The sequence below is a fragment of the Geotrypetes seraphini genome, chromosome 12 (genome assembly GCF_902459505.1).
Source record: "Geotrypetes seraphini chromosome 12, aGeoSer1.1, whole genome shotgun sequence".
In the NCBI taxonomy this organism is placed as follows: Eukaryota; Metazoa; Chordata; class Amphibia; order Gymnophiona; family Dermophiidae; genus Geotrypetes; species Geotrypetes seraphini.
This window is the reverse complement of record NC_047095.1, coordinates 30,777,427-30,794,545: the sequence shown is the minus strand read 5'-3', so window position 1 is coordinate 30,794,545 and position 17,119 is coordinate 30,777,427. Positions and strand designations below refer to the sequence as shown.

General features: G+C 41.6%; 1 protein-coding gene across 2 annotated transcripts in view; it reads right to left on the bottom strand.

The window, feature by feature from the left end:
* Positions 1-17,119, bottom strand: part of SYDE2 (synapse defective Rho GTPase homolog 2) — a 110,621-nt gene that overhangs the window by 51,093 nt on the left and 42,409 nt on the right. For both annotated transcript variants that reach the window (XM_033916982.1, XM_033916983.1), the window contains exon 4: positions 404-1,506. In XM_033916982.1, the coding sequence (XP_033772873.1) occupies positions 404-1,506 (1,103 nt within the window). The remainder of the gene's footprint in view (positions 1-403; positions 1,507-17,119) is intronic.

Sequence of the window (17,119 nt, the reverse complement as noted above, 5' to 3'; positions counted from 1 at the left end):
CCCATAGATGTATCCCTTCACATGGATTTACAACGATGCCATCAGACTTGGTATAATGAGGAAGACATTTTTGATAAGGTTCAATTTGAGATCCTCTGCTACTGCTTTCTTATTGATTTTCACTGGAAGGAGTTTGCGCCTTGGTGTGATATATTATAATACCTGCCATTTGGTTACAAGTTAGATGGTCACTCAAACCTATTGGGTAATCTGTTTCCTTTATTGGGTGCCCTTCTGCTACCCCCCAGAGGAAAACATTTAAATAGAAAAGCTGATGCTAGTGGGTATGACCACCATAAAAACCTTGAATTGCAAATTGAAATTCTTTATGCCTATGGTCTGACTGGGAAATGCTATATGAGGTCATCAAGATATTACAAAACAAATATTGATGAACCATTACCTGACAGCCTCTTTTCTCAATTTCTACAATGCATTTCTGCATTAGCAGTGGCACCATTAAGCCCACATTTTCCTTCTCAACCACTTTTCGGGCTTCTACCCCAAATACCACTGGTTCCCGATCCAGATCTAAAGCATCATGAGAGTTTTCCCATTGCTCCATGAGAGTCAGCTTGACATAAATAATTCCCCGAGGCTCCAGTTTCACAGCCAGACGATGTGTCCTTGTTACTCTAAAAAGGGTAGGGAGCACAACTGTACCATGGCAGCAAACCCGATTTCTACGAGGCGTTGGCTCCCAGCTGAATACTGCCAACTTCAAATGCTGTGCATTTTCAAGTTCTATATTGAAAGTGTGGTCCATGTCAAGGAAGCTTGTTCTGCAATTAAGCAAGGCTGTTCTGGCTTTATTGATCGAATCAACCTGAATCGCACAAAAGACCTCTTTAGAGTCCATCCTGGGCGGTTTTAGATCTTCCGCCCCATAGAAGTGGACACTCATGAGCCCCGATACGTATTGCGAACATTTGGGTTGATCTAAAAAACTGTAGTGTCGAAATGCATCAATGTCTATTTCAGTTTTAATGTTATTGCTTAGAAGTGCTTCCTTTCCCTTCACGGATCTGTTTGCAGACCCATGTTTACCCGATTTAGTAATCAGCTCCGGGGAGTCACCATCACTGAGGTAACCACCTTTGCTGGAAGACTTGGAATTCCCTATACTTTTCTTCTTACAATTGTGCTGCGATGAGACGCTGCTGTCAAGATGGTACCGACTGATCACATTTCGGCTAGCAGCAGCAGCAGTTCTACCTCCAGAAGAAAGCAAGGAGGGCATGTGGACTGTATCCTGACAGTTATCCTTCAGCAAGGGAGACGGGTGCTCCGAGCTAATATGGCTTGTAGCTCCCTTAATGCTCAGCTTCCTGCTAAGTTCTGGCAGCTTTTTCATTTTTATAGAGAGTTTTCTGACAGTTCGGGGAGATTTGATTTTATCAGGAAAGGACCAATTCATTGGCCCTCCTTTTTTCAAAGGGTTTGGACTTGATGGAGGAGAAAATTCAGCTCCCGATTCCACCAGGTCTGTAGACAGACCTCCAGGACCTAGAAAGTTAAATAATAAAAAAAAGAAGAAATCAGCAAAACATTTTTTAAATGCAAGATTTCCCCCCTATTTATTTTTAAATCTATTTATTTATTTATTTATTCATTTCTTTAGCCCATCCTCCCAAAGGAGTCCAGAACATGTTACAGGAATACATACACAATATAGGTCAAGACCTGACATATTATGATAGCTGCTATAGATCCTGTACTGAAAAAATGAACACAAAATATACGATTCAACAATATGTATAACAAACAGCTAGACTCATACCTTTTGCTGGCCTATATGTATCTGAAAACCAAAGAAGTACCTTCTTCAGATATGACAGTTATGAAGCCTATAGATATAGTTCTTGTTATCAGTGTTTGCTCAAGGGCAGATGATGAAATGTTATAAACAATTTTTGAAATTCTACACTCTGGGGGTAGATCTGTGTGAATGACCTTTACAGAATACTAGCTTAGAGCACATTTTGTGCCAAAGGCTTAATAATTCTGCCCAACTGATGACGAAGAAATACAGGTACTCTGTAACATTGCACCTAATTTCTGGGAATGCCCCTGACCCTACCATGCCATTCAATGTCCACAACCCCTTTGGAATTATGAACTATGAAATCTGTGGATTGTCTACAAGGAGAACAGTCCCAGCAGTTGGTAATGGAGCTCAAGCGGAATGGGGCCATACTGGAATTAGTGTTTACAAACAGAGAAAGTGTTTCTGATGTTACAGTGGGTGATCATCTGGCATGGTACAGTTTAATATTAAGATGGGTAGAGAGAGGGCTCATTCAAAAGTAAAGGTTCTAGACCAGACATGGGCAAACTATGGCCCGCGGGCCATATCCGGCCCATTTAGTTTTTTAATCCGGCCCGCCGACCCCCGCCAACTACGAGCCCTAAATACCTCCCCTCCAGAGCAGCATCAGACCAGCAGCCTTCTCTCTTCAGGAAATTCCCTCTGCTGCATCACTGATGATGTCATCAGTAATGCAGCACACGGAAGGCCCTGACGAGAAAAGGCCACGAAACAGCCTGTTTAGAATACTGCCAGCCTGACGCTGCTCTGGAGGGAGGTATGTAGGGCTCGCGGTTGGCAGGGTTCAGATGGGAGGAAGGATGGAAGGTCAGCGAGGGTTTGGCTGCGTGGCGGGGGTGGGTGCTCTAGGGTTCTGCTGCACGAGGGATGGGACGGAGGGAAGGATAGAAACTGGGCAAGGGTTCTGCTGTACATGGGGATGGGAGGGATAGAAAGATGCTGCAGAGGGAAGGCACAAGGAGATGGGTGAGAGGGGAGGAAAGATGCACATGTGGGGAAGAGAAAGGAAAAAGGAAGAATTGGGATGAAGGAGAGGAAGGGAGAGATGATCATGTACATTCGTTTTCATGCTTTGCTACCTTTTAAAGACCAAAACCTTTTATGCTATGACATTTACATTTAATTTATATTAGTTCACACAAATACTCCATCCATCTGCTCTTGGTCCAGCACCTCTGTCAAATTTAAGAACTTATTGTGGCCCATGAGTCAAAAAGTTTGCCAACCCCTGTACTAGACTTAAAAAAAAAATACTAATGTTGTTCAGATGGGGGATTGCATCAAGGAATTGTCTGGACGGGAACATCTGGAAGACGTAGGAAAGCAGTGAGCAAGGCTGAAAGGAGCTATTGTAAGGGCAACAAACCATTTTGTAAGGATAGTAAGCAAAAGTGAAAGGAAAAGAAGGTTGTTTTGGTTCTCAAAAGTAGTGGTTGAAAAGGTAAGGAAAAAGAGGTTAGTTTTCATATACTACAAAAGATCACAGAAAGAGGAAGAAAGACTAAAATAACTGGTAAAATTAAGAGAAGCTGGTTGAATGGTCAGGAAAGCAAAGATACAATTAGAAGAAAAACTAGCTGACAGTAAAAAGGGGGGGACAAGACATTTTTTAAATATATTAGTGATAGGAAGAAATGCAAAAGTGGCATTGAGAGACTCAAAGGTGAAGGAGATAAATATGTAGAAGCTGATAAAGATATAGCTGAATTGCTTAATAAACATTTCTGTTACATGCTCACAGCTGAAGCGCCAGGATCAGGACTGCAGAAGACAAACACAAAGAGTAATAAAGGTGTGGGAGACCCGATTGATTTTCAGAGGATTGTGTTCATGAGGAGCTAACTAAACTGAAGGTGTAGCGGTATATAAGAAATAAATTACATTACATTACATTACAAAGCAATGGGACCAGATGGTGTACATCCAAGGGTACTGAAGGATCTTAGGGAAGTTCTGGTGGCTCCGCTGGCAGACCTTTTCAATGTTTCTCTAGAATCGGTAGTGGTGCCAGAGGACTGGAGAAGGGCGTATGTGGTCCCTCTCCATAAAAGTAGAAGTAAGAAAGACATAGGGAACTACAGGCTGGTAAGTCTGACTTCTGTAGTAAGTAAATTAATGGAAATACTTTTAAAAGAGAATAGTGACATTTCTGGAATCCAGTGGATTACAGGACCCAAGGCAATATGGATTCACTACAGGTAGGACTTGTCAGACAAATCTGATCCATTTCTTTTGACTGGGTGACCAGAGAATTGAATAGAGGGAGTGTACTAGATGTGGTATATTTAGATTTTAGTAAAGCCTTCGACAGTGTTCCATACAGGCGTCTAATAATAAGCTGAGTGCCCTCTGTATGGGTCCCAAAGTGACAGACTAGGTCAGGAATTGGTTGAGTGGAAGGTGACAGAGAAATTGCTCTAAGGAAAGGAATGTTACCAGTGGTGTGCCTCAAGTTTCGGTTCTTGGGCCTGTTCTTTTTAACATTTTTGTAAGTGATATTGTTGAAGTGCTGTCGGGTATGATTTGCCTCTTTGCAGACGATACCAAAATCTGCAATAGAGTAGACACCTGGTGATGGTGTGAATAACATGAGGAAGGACCTAGCAAAGCTTGAAGGATGGTCTGAAATTTGGCAGCTAATATTTAATGCTAAGAAATACAAAGTCATGCATTTGGGCTGCAAAAACCCGAGGGAACAGTACAATTTAAGGGAACATTACAATTGTTCACAAAAGAGGAGTAGGACTTGGTGCGATAAAAAAAGATCATATTAGCTTATATTATCAAAAGCTTCATTGGTTGCCATTTGAGGCCAGAGTGCTATTTAAATTTGGCTGTATCTGTTTTAAGATTTTATTTGGTCTAGCACCATCTTATCTTCATTCTCACTTTAGATTTTATACTTTCTTTTTTGTAAATATTTTATTAATTTTTAAAAAGACTTAACAATGCAATATATATATATATATATATAACAATCAGAGAATAAAACACAAAACGCAGTTTCATCTTATAAATATATACATACAGTATTTTTATCTCACCCACCCTTCCACTAAATAACCAATAAATCAATCAATAGTGAACACATATTTAAAACTTTCAACAACTAACTTATATAATACTAAAGTATTCCCTCCCTTCCCCCACCCACCCTGGATGTGAATGCCGTTATAAAAAAATTTTAGACAGGACCTTAGCATTTCAGGCTGGAGTAATGAATTCATGTTTAAATGTTCTTATCTCCCCATCCCTTTCCTATTATCAATTTCAGAAAGGTCTTAAAACTTATTTATTAAAAAAACATGAAACACAAAATTGATTTCAATTTTTAAATTGTATTAATTCAGTTAAGTTTTTTATTGATTATTTGATGAATTTATACTATCAACTAAATTCCATTTTTACAAGTTTTAGGATGCTGTAAGTTTCTTGCCTAGTGTTCTACTTACTTAGATTTGTGTTATTTCCATTTTTTAACATTGCTGTATAATTTAGTACACTTCTCCCTCCGTATTCGCGGTTTCTGTATCCACGGTTTCGCTTATTTGTGATTTTTTTGTCAGCTGATTCTGCCCCCCAAAATTATATCACTCTGAAAACTCCTTCCCACCCTCCCACCTTCTATGCAAGCAATCCCTCGGTTTCAAATCACTTTTGCTAAAGTCCCGAGGTTTCCTTATCCATAAGAGCAGTCTTTCACGACCTGACCTTGTAGCCCATGCCTCAGACATCACAAGAGGTTCACTTTGTCTTGGGACCCCCCTTTCACCCGAGCCGAGAGGCAGAGAGAAACTTCCCACTTACCCAAAATCATCACTTCCCCGACAGCGTCGAAGCCAGTGCTTAAAAAAAAAAAAAAAACCACCAAAAAACTCGCAACAATCTCCGTCTTCTTTCCCAGGGGAGAGACAAAAAAACCAATCCCCCACCTTGCGTTGGAAATCAAGAGCTCGCTGCAGCCGGCGGAGAGGAGGGCTTTGAACGCTTGGCTGCTCAGCCGGGGCTGAAGATTCCGTGCCAGGAAGAAAGGCCAGGGAGGAGGAGGAGGAGAGAGAGACAGCTGCATATCACAAGTGGCAGCGCTTCTTGGGACTGAGGACATCCTGCAGGCAGGTCTCTGCACACCCTGCCATTGGCTGCAGAGGAAACTGTGACACCCAATGAAAGGGGAACAAAAAGCGGCACGTACACATACACGGGAGAAAGGGGAGGGGGCGCACGAGAGGTGCAGATAGAGGGGGCCTGGAGCATGGGGAGCCGCTAATCGTGTCCAAGGTAAGCAAGGGGCAGGGAGGCGATGGTTGGTGCCGGCCACCATGCACTCAACAGTGTGTACTTTCCCCCTGCTCAGGAGCTCTTTTAAATCCCCGTAGTACGCTGCATTCACGGTTTTAATGGTAAAAACGCCGACTTTTACAGAAAACCGCAAATAACATATCGAAATATTATTTGCGGTTTTTCCATATTCGCGCTTATATCCAGAACGCATCCACCGCAAATACAGAGAGAGCAGTGTACTCCTAATGCCCAGTGCATTATTATTGTGAACCACCATGAACTGATGGTTTGGCGGTATATAAAAATAAACTATTATTATTATTGATGAACTTAAGGTGGCCAAACAGGTTGAAAGGCGATGATAAAAGATAGAAGGATGCTAGGACGCATAGGGAGAGGTATAGCCAGTAGGATTAAGGAAGTATTGATGCTCCTGTATAAAACTCTGGTAAGACCTCATTTAGAATATGTGCAATTCTGGAGACCACGCCTTCAAAAAGATTTAAAAAGGATGGAATCGGTTGAGAGAAAGGTTACTAAAATGGTCGGTGATCATCATAAGGCATATGGGGGACAGACTTATAGATCTCAATATGTATACTTTGGAGGAAAGGTGGGAGAGGGGAGATATGATAGAGGCGTTTAAGTACCTACATGGCATAAATGTGCATGAGACGAGTCTCTTTCAGTTGAAAAGAAGCTGTGGAATGAGAGGGCATAGGATGAAGTTAAGAGGTGATAGGCTCAGGAGCAATCTGAGGAAATACTTTTTTACAGAAAGGGTGGTAAAGGTGGTGGAGACTCAGACTGGGTCTGAATTCAAGAAAGCATGGGACAGGCACGTGGGATCGCTTAAGGAGAGTAGAAGAAAATGGATGCTGAGAATGACAGACTGAATGGGTCACTTAGCTTTTAGCTGCTGTCATGTTTCTATACTATAGAACAGATTCAGGCATAACTCCTACTTACTACGAATTAAATGCTTGTTAACACCAAGAATTAACTAATATTGCCTAATTACTTTGTGTATGGATCTGGGATCCACTCCCAGTTTTGAGAGACCTAGACAGAATCCGGCGGTCTATGCGCATCAGTTTGCATTTCACTGTGTATCAGTCCTTTACCTTGCAACTCCTAGTCTCCCACATCACCATACCAACTGCTATATAAATTCTCTGCGGGTTCAATAAAAGGTGCAGTGCTATAACCTATAAAACAAATGTTTGGGGTTTGTTTTCAGTTCCAACTGGCCTGTTTTGTGATTTCTGAGCATTTTTATTTAGTGCTTTTCATATATTCCTGTATATAGAAAATTGTTAAAGCAGACAAATCAATTTTATGCATGTTAATTTGTAAGTCTATGTGCATTAATATTAAGTACAAACTACATTGTTAAAGTGCGCTATCAAACTAAATTCAGGTTCATAGTCTAAAGCGCGCGAGGACAAAGGAGCGCCGACAACCGAGCGCGGACAACTGAGCGCAGGATTTCATCGCGCCGAAGAAAAAACGTATTTTAAAGGTCTCCAACGGGGGATGTTGGTGGGGAACCCCCCCCCCCCACTTTACTTAATAGAGATCACACTGGCGTTGTGGGGGGGTTTGGAGGGGTTGTAACCCCCCTCATTATACTGGAAACTTAACTTTTTTCCCTGTTTTTTAGGGAAAAAGTTAAGTTTTCAGTATAATGTGGGGGGTTACACCCCCCACATCCCCCCAACATGGCAGCGTGAGGCAGCGCGATCCTTATTAAGTAGAGTAGGGGGGTTCCCCACCAACCCCCCCCCGTCAAGAGCCCTTTAAAATACGAGTTTTCTTTGGCGCGATTAAGCCCTGCGCTCAGTTGTCGCGCGCTTTTGACCCGTCACCCTAAATTCATACTGATAAACATTCCTAAGACCAGCATCCAATTGTTTATGTTGCCCTCTTGAGTAAATGATAAGTGCAAAACCATATTGCCTTTTCTTGTCTTGCCAAAGACGACCCTACTGCTAGGCGTCATCTATACAGAGCCAGGAGGATTCAGAAAGAAGTGCCACATCCTATTGCTCACTAAGGAGTCCTTTTATTAAGGTGCGCTAACCGATTTAGCACGTGTTAAAGATTAGCGCATGCTAAGTGCTAAGGTGCCCACAGAATATAATGGATGCCTTAGCATTTAGCGCACGCTAAATCAGTTAGTACGCCTTAATAAAAGGACCCCTAATTTAGCTAAAAAAGATAGCAGAGGGAAGGAATGTGTCCTGACTCAAGTGACCTCTAGTCAAAAGGTTTGAAAAATCCATATTAAAAAAACAAACAAACCAAAAAAAACTCACCCATCTTTCTCTGTTCACATCGTACTGCATGAATTAATCAGGCAGAATTCCTCACATACAACAATGGAAGCTACTTTTCATATTTCAAAAGCTATCAATAACTATTTTCTTTACTCTCCATGTACCAGCGCAACCTCAGAAAGCCCTGGAAGAAAAGCACCTCTGGGATCAATGTGCAATAAACTGAACCTTTGGTGCCGTGTCCGAGCGCAGCAGTTGTCTTTTTAAGAGAGGACTGTGTCTGCTAAGCCTGCTGCGCTCTTCTGGCAAGCAGCTAGTCAGAAATGTGATGTCTGATAAAAAAATGGACAAAGCTTTCACTTGTACCGCAAATCACAGCACAATCCCATTAGTGGACTCGCCTGAAGCATTCTATAGTACGCCGGGCCCTGCTTCAGCCCACAAGCATTAATCTTCCTTTCCTGTCAGAAGCCGCCTGTAAAGCCTTAGGAAACCTAGTCAGCACATTAAATTTCACTTCTATTCATTAAAAGCATGGAGGAGGGTAACATTCTGACTTTTGCATGTTAAATATTTGTTGTAGTCAAGACACCTAACAATTAACTATTATGACTTGAGGGCGTTTCATCCCGAACACACTACACAGAAGCTACTTCCCTTAAAAGTCCACAAACCTACTTATCTAACCACTACCATTTTTAATTAGGTACCATGTTAAAATATTCACATTTCTTTTGCTTGTTTGAAGCACGTCTATGAACGCTACTCTCAAAGACACAGGCTACTTGGCAAGAGTGGCCTTGATCTCAACCAGACTAAGCTCCACCGTGTTCTCGTACATGTCTATGTGGTATTCCATAACTCTAGCAGCACTACAGGAATATGTAGAAGTTATTGCTCTGGTGTATTATTCTGCATCTTATGATTTTGCACCCTCCAGTTCTAAAAATCTTCTCCAAAAACAACAGTTCTCCTTGACTCTCAGTTCTGCTTTAAACCACAAACTGACTCAGTGCTGTGCTCATCTTACTTTGCTTCATGACACATCAAAATATTCCTACCTAAACAGTAGCCTCACATTCTAGCCCTTATCTCTCATTAGAATGTATCTTTGTATCTCTACTTCTTATTTGGCATTTAGAAAATTTATGAAGACTGATCTACTTGGTAAACATTTTAATTAATTAATTGTGTTTATACCGTATATACTTGTATTTTAGTTGTTCTTAACTGCATAGAACCGTGAGGTAGCTGCGGGTGTATAAGAAATTTTGTTATGCTATTATACTGCAACAACCTATGCTGTGGAACGCATCTCTCTTCACCAATGCCAAAAAATGTAAAGTGATGCATCTTGGAAGCAGCAATCCTTGCAGGACATACACCTTGAACGGTGAAAACTTAACAAGAACCACTGCAGAAAGGGACTTGGGAGTTCTCATCCGGGACAATATGAAAGCTGCAAATCAAGTGGAGAAAGCCTCAGCAAAAGCTAGACAAATGTTGGGTTGCATCAGAAGGAGCTTTATCAGCCGAAAGCCTGAAGTCATACTGCCATTGTACAGATCCATGGTGAGATCTCACCTGGAGTACTGTGTCCAGTTCTGGAGGCCGCATTATCAGAAAGATGTGAAGAGACTGGAGTCGATCCAGAGAATGGCCACTAGGATGTCTCGGGACTTAGGGATCTCCCTTATGAGGAATGTCTGACCAGACTGCGCCTATATTCTCTCGAGGAGCGCAGAGAAAGGGGGGACATGATTGAAACATTTAAATACATCACGGGCCGCATCAAAGTGGAGGAAGATATCTTTTTTCTTAAGGGTCCCACGGCGACAAGAGGGCATCCACTAAAACTTAAAGGGGGAAGATTTCATGGGGACACCAGGAAATACTTCTTCACCGAAAGGGTGATTGATCGATGGAATGGCCTTCCATGCCAAGTGGTCGAGGCCAGCGGCGTGCTCGACTTCAAGAGACGTTGGGACAGACAAGTGGGGTCGCTACAGAGTCATGCTTAAACGACGGACTCATGGGAGAGGGGACCCTAGAGTAGACAAATTAGCTGAGGGAGGGTTCTTGAGTTGGCAGACTTGTTGGGCCACAGGCCCTTTTCTGCCGTCATACTCTATGTTTCTATGTTAAACAAGTACAACATATTCAATCCATCTCTGTCAAATTACTGCATAATGCCCAGCTAATATCTGAGAACTAGCATCAAATTTCTGCGCACCTCAAATTCATGATTCTTTCACTCGTATTTAAAGGATGGTCCCCCTACTCTGCCCCCGACTCAATAAACTGCTTATCCCTTCCCTGTTCATCACACTCGTCCCTAAAGCCGCTCCTACCCAAATAAACTTGGATACTTGGCTAAACCTCAGTTTAACTTTGCTAAGGAGTTAGGCCTTGAGGAAGGAAGTTTTAAAGTTTTAGTCCAGCATGAGTGCTGGGAAAAGGGGTATTAGGCCCACAAAACCAATAAGGTGTTGAAGTTGTCCCAGGGGAGGGAGTCCAAAGGAATCTCTGATTTGGGAAGGTTAGTCCATTACATTTTTCCATACTACTGCAATACTTATTTTTTGTAGCTCTTGTAAAATATAACTACAGCTGCTGAGCTGTAGTTACTTTTTTCACCAAGAAACAGGCCTACAGCAGCTCATTAATGCCAAATTTACATAAATTTTCACACAAATTGTACTTTTGTTAAGTGACTTCATATGACATGCTGATGTCAAAGGCCAGGTACACAGGATCTGGTACAATGAGTAATGTGGTGGAGCTGCTAGGCAATGATAATTCCGTTATAATGACATGTGTTATCCAAAGAAGGAAGATGCTAAAAATAAAATAAAATTCTGGTGCTGCATTTCATTTTAAAGAGGGAGATCATGAGAAAATTAGAAATAATGACATAATAAAAGGGAGTATTGCACAGCCAATAATTTGCAAATAGTGTTAAACATTAAAGTCCATTTTGGAAATCCACATAAAATATATTCCATGCATTAAAAAGGGCTGAAAGAAGGCCAAACAACATGTTTTGGTTTTTTTTAGTAAGGTAGAAAAGGCAATGAGAGCCAAAAGGGCATATTCAGAAAATGGAAACTGGACCTTAATGAAGAATATTGTTTGTTTGATATTTAATGTTTGTTATTTCATCATGTGATTTATATATATAATGATGTAAATCACCGAGAATGGTAGATTGTGTGATCTATACAGTTTAGAAATAAATAGAGATGAGCATATGTACTGGGGGTCTAGCCCCCAAATATATAGTCCATAGTCTGTTATTAAGAAAGACATGGGGCAAGACAGTGGCTAAACATGCCCTGCTATAGTATGTACAGTGAAGCCTTTCAGGAAGTACATTCCAGAGTGTGGAGTTGCTGGTGGATATCAAATGATAACCTTTGGAGAGGATGTGGTTAGGATACTTCCTGGGAGGGCTTTAATGATCTTGGAGGTGTATAGAGGGCAAGCCTGTTCAAGTACTCAGGGCCATTTCCTCTGAGGGCCTTGAAGATCAGACAAAGGTTTTAAATTTCACCCTATATTGTACTGGTGGCCAGTGAAGATTTTGCAAAAAGAATACTTACTCACCTGTAGCAGGTGTTATCTGAGGACAGCAGGCAGATATGATGTCATCCACAGAGCCCCAGTATGGACAGTCAAACAGTGTACTGTCACTATCCTTTGAAGACCCCCCGTACCGCGCATGCTCCAGTGCCTTCCCACCTGTTGATTCGTGGGACCATCAGTTCAGTAACAAAGCTAAAAAGCCAACCAAGGAAGGTGGGAGGGTTGTGAGAATATCTGCCTTCTGTCCTCAGACAACACCTGCTACAGGTGAGTATGTTTTATCCAAGGACAAGCAGGCAGTATATTCCCTAGCTATTAGGGTCATGCCACTGAGAAGAGGGTTAATGATAAATACCATGAACCTGGCAAACTAAATTGCTTGGTAGGTAAGTTGGCATCTAAGTAAAAAAATAAATGTTGTAGAACTCCTTGGCTGAACCAACTAGCCTGTCTGGAATGATTCTGCAAACAATAGTGGGATGTGAAGGTGTGAACTGAGGACCAGGTGGCTGCTTTACAGATGTCTTCAAAGGGAGTGGAACATAGATGAGCTAGTGAGGTTGCCATACTTGAACCTTTTGTGCAGTGACATGGCCTTCAAGCATCAGCCCAGCTCGAGCACAGGAAAAGAAATACAGTCCACTAGCCATGTAGAGAAGGAGCTTTTGGTGACAGGAGCTCCTAGTCTGTTTGGATCGAATGACAGGAAATGTTGAGTAGAAAAGAACATGAATCACTATTATGTAATTCTCTAGGTAATCATTGTTACGTAATTCTCTCGGTAATGTCCAGATCTCTTCTAATTTGTAATCCGCCTAGAACCGCAAGGCACAGGCGGAATAGAAATCACTAATGTAATGTAATGTAAAATCTGTGAGGCTTGCCCAATCCAAGTAATTAAGAGCAACCTTACAGTCCAAAGTGTGAAGTGCTGCTTCACCAGAGTAAGAATGTGGTCTTGGAAAGAAGACAGGAAGTAGAGAATGACACGGGGACTGTTTCCCTGCGGCTAACCTGCAGAAACGGGGGGGGAGGGGAGGAATTGGCCCTTTGCTGCGGGTACGGAACAAGGCTTTTTGCTGCCCCGCAAAGCGGTAAATGGCCTTGTCCCCCAAATGGATCTGCTATGAGTCACCTCCCTTCCCACCCCTCCTGGCCAGCAGCCTCCCTCATGATTGTGGATCCAGCAGCCCCCCCCTCATACACTCCCGTCGCAGGTCAAAACCAGCAAAAAAAAAACAACAACCAAAAAACAAACCTGCAACTCCCCTGGGTTGGCCTCTTTGTGTCTCCTGAGGCAGGCCTACCAGCCTCTTAAAAGCTTCGTGGAAGAGAAGGCAATATCGCACACGGGGCTGCTTAGGGACTTCGTCCAGACAAGTCCATCATTCCAATATAACTTCTGGTGATACATACATACATAGAGATAGAAGATAGATAGTGAGCATGGAGAAAGAAGAAATGTCAAATGGTCAGGAGACCCTGGCAAGTGAGTTAAGAGAAGACAAAAGAAAACAGAGACCAGCACCTGAGACTAATATGATTTGAAGAATAAAATGATGAGACAACAAAAGGTAGAAAAAAAATAATTTTATTTTCTGTTTTGTGATTAGAATATATCAGATTTGAAATATGTATCCTGCTAGAGCTGGGGTTAGACATAACTGTGGGGACCACAAAGCCCAGGCTGTGCTTCTTTAGCTTTCAGCGGACTTAGGGCTCTTTGAACCAACTTTATTTCAAACGCACTCTCTTATCAAACTTTCAGGAAGTCAATCAAAACTCACCTCTTCGATAAATTTTTCTGACTTCACCTCTACCTGGATATACTTATATTCCTCTTCCAGACAAATGTAATTAATCTTAACATGCTAATGTCATTTCGAAAGTTTTATGTAATATCACTGTCTGTACACAGTCTCTTCTTCTGTAAACTGCTCTGAACTGTTTGTGGTATTGTGGTATATAAAAATAAAGTTATTATTATTAGTTGCACTCCCCTAACACTATTCCTGTCATGTGTGACTGCGGTATTCTGTTAGCATTCTATAGTAATTTGGTTTATTCAGTTTTCTTGATAGTGGAGGAGATATTTGTGAAGGGGAGGGAAGACAGGGGTTTGTTGATCCTTGCTCTGTATTATTTGTGTTTATAAAATGACAATTGTATAGAATATTGTTTCTTTTTATACTTTAATAAAACGAGTTCAAAATAAAATCATAACAATTCGAGGCTTGTGTGGATGGGAACAGACGATTTGCGGGGATGTGGCAGGGACCAAGCTCGCAGGGACGGATCGGGGATGGGGACCGAGCTCACAGGAAAAGGGCGAAGATGGGGACAATTTTTTCCCCATGTCATTCTCTAACACGAAGCAGAAGCACTATAGATTAGTTGAAATTTTGGGGGAGGAATTTGGGATGAGTGCAAAGAACCACCCTATCATGGTAGAATGTTGTACAGGATGGATCTGACACAAGTGCTTGGAGTTTACTGACTCAGCAAGCAGATGTGAGAGATATGAGAAATACTACTTTCAAAGTAAGATGCTTGAGAGATGAAGACGCAAATGGTTCAAAGAGAGATTTCATCAGAGTGGAACGGATAACATTGAGATTCCAAGCAACTTGAGGAGACTTGATTGATGGTTTGGTATGACAAAGGCCTTTCATGAATCTGATGAAACTAGAGGATGTACTTAAAAGCATTTATAGCACCAAGATGAACTCTAACTGAAATAGTTTTGAGCTCAGAGAGGTACAGAAGACAGTCCAGAACCAATGGAAGAGGTTTATGGTATTTAGGCCCCTCCCAGTGCATCCCAGGATATACCCGGCAGGGGCAAAGCTGCCATTTTGAAGAGATGGGCCTTGAGGTGGAAATCCCTCCTGCCGATCTTCAAAGCAAAGCTACCGGGGGTGGAGTAGAGGAGGTGTGATCTGGCCCAGCCCACTAGACCACCAGGTTCTTTTAGGTGGGGGGGGGCTAGTCTTGGAGGGCTCGGTGGGAATCAGGGAGAGATATCTTTTGAGGGGATCAGTGGTTTGGAGGAATTGAGAGACACTCATGGGCTTTGGGAGGGCTTGAGATCAATGTGCTGTGGCTTCGGGTGGGAAGGTCAGGAGCTTCAGGGGGGGTGGGGTCCACTGGACCCCTAGGGATTTTTTGCAGGTCTGAGCTCTAGCCTTACTTTTCTCTCCAAAATGCCAAGTAAGGCTACTTGCTGCTCAGCTGATTGCGGCTCCAGAGTGGTGATCAAGATGAGCCAGCAGGGAGAGCAGGGGTTACCTGCTCAGCTTTACGTTTCTTCTTTTTTGTTTGTTTTGGGGAGGGCACATTCCCTTTGGTGCATCACAAGGAAAGCTCATTAGAATAGTAAATGAGCTCCTTGCAGTGCATTTCAATAGGGTTCTCGGTGGCTACTAAGAGGATCGGTAGCAACCATGAAGAACCCTTTTGAACATCTTGAGGAGAGTTTCCATGCCAGTAAAACTGCTTTAATGAATCTTATTGGCACGGAAATCTTTTGAGCATCATGCCTTGGTCTTTAATGAGAAGGATGTTAACCACACTGGAAACCTACTGATTCAGAGCATATTACCAATTTTACACATGAAAAATACTGCATCAAATTACTTCCTTAAAAGTATAGTATTACTCCAGATCTTTACTTTTTAAATAGAAAAATTTTCTATATAATTTGTGTATCATTATATATGGTTTACACATAAAGTGAACACTTTTTAATAAAATGTTCTGCATTAATAAATACACAGATCTTCTACATAACTGTCCCCAGAAGGTTGAAAAAAAAAAAAATCCATCACAGATTTGCTAAGGCTAACCTTAGCTGCAGGGAAAACTGAGTGGAGATGGGGGATTGCTTAAGTATATTAAAAGAAATACTGGATTTATTGAACTAGCCATGGCACCACAAAAGTCAATTACTTAACAGCGGGAGACTTTTTTCTATCATCCGTTAATCCAATTAGTGAGCTTGCCACAAGAATTTATCTTAGCGGGATTGGGGAGGAGGGGAAAGAAACATGTCCATGAAAAGCTTAGCAGGGAAAATATGAAGATACATTAGTTTGGAAATGATTCTATTTATAGACCAGAAACAGTTCCATCCAAATAAAATACATCTGTTTCCTGAAGCCTAAAAAACCATTTTACCAGTGCAGCAAAACATGATTAAAAATATATTTTTTAAAAGATCATATTGCCCCTTAAGTGTATGTTTATGAACGGAAGATAAAAAAGAAGTAGGATAATTTGATATGTACAGCACAATTAGCAAGATATTGAATAGCGGGGGACTAGAATCAATCCTAAAATGAGACACACTGGCCACTGATCCTTTTGGGGAGAGTGTCCACAGTAAGCAAGCCTGTTTTTAGAATTTAGCAATAGTGAATCTTGCTGTAGTAAGGTTTTAATAAAATAATTTGTTTGAATCTTGTTAGAATCCAATATATACCTCAGTGACCCAAAAGTACAAGTTCAGAGGACAAAATGTGCCACTTTAGAAAATTCAAAGAAATGGGCTTAGCACACCCTTACATGGGCCTTTTCCACGCATTAAGAATTTCTAGTGTGGCCGTCAGAACAAGCTTTTTCTCCAATTTGGTTCACTAATATCTATGCTCTAATGTTAACAATAGCATGCGATCATTTAAAAAAATTACTGTGGAAGCACTTACAGTAATGGGATTGGATTATGGCAATATGATTTATGCTGGTCTGCCACAAATAAGGATAATGGGGATCATTTTCAAAGCACTTTAGACACACAAAGGACCATAGAAACCAATGGTACTTTGTGTCTCTAAGGGTTAGATTCACTAAACTTACCGATCATGTACCGATGGTTTTGCGATCATTTCCCGACCCGATTCACTAACAGCTGTGTGATCAATCTGCGATCCGATCCGATCCTCACATACAAATGAGGGGAAATGCCTCGCATAAGTAGGAAGCCATCGATTCACTAAACCAGGGGTCTGCAACCTTTAAGACATAAAGAGCCACTTGGACCCGTTTTCGAAAAGAAAAAAAAACTTGGAGCCGCAAAACCATTATAAAACAAATCTAACACTGCATATATTGTTTCTTATCTTAATGCTATATACAGGATCACTAAATT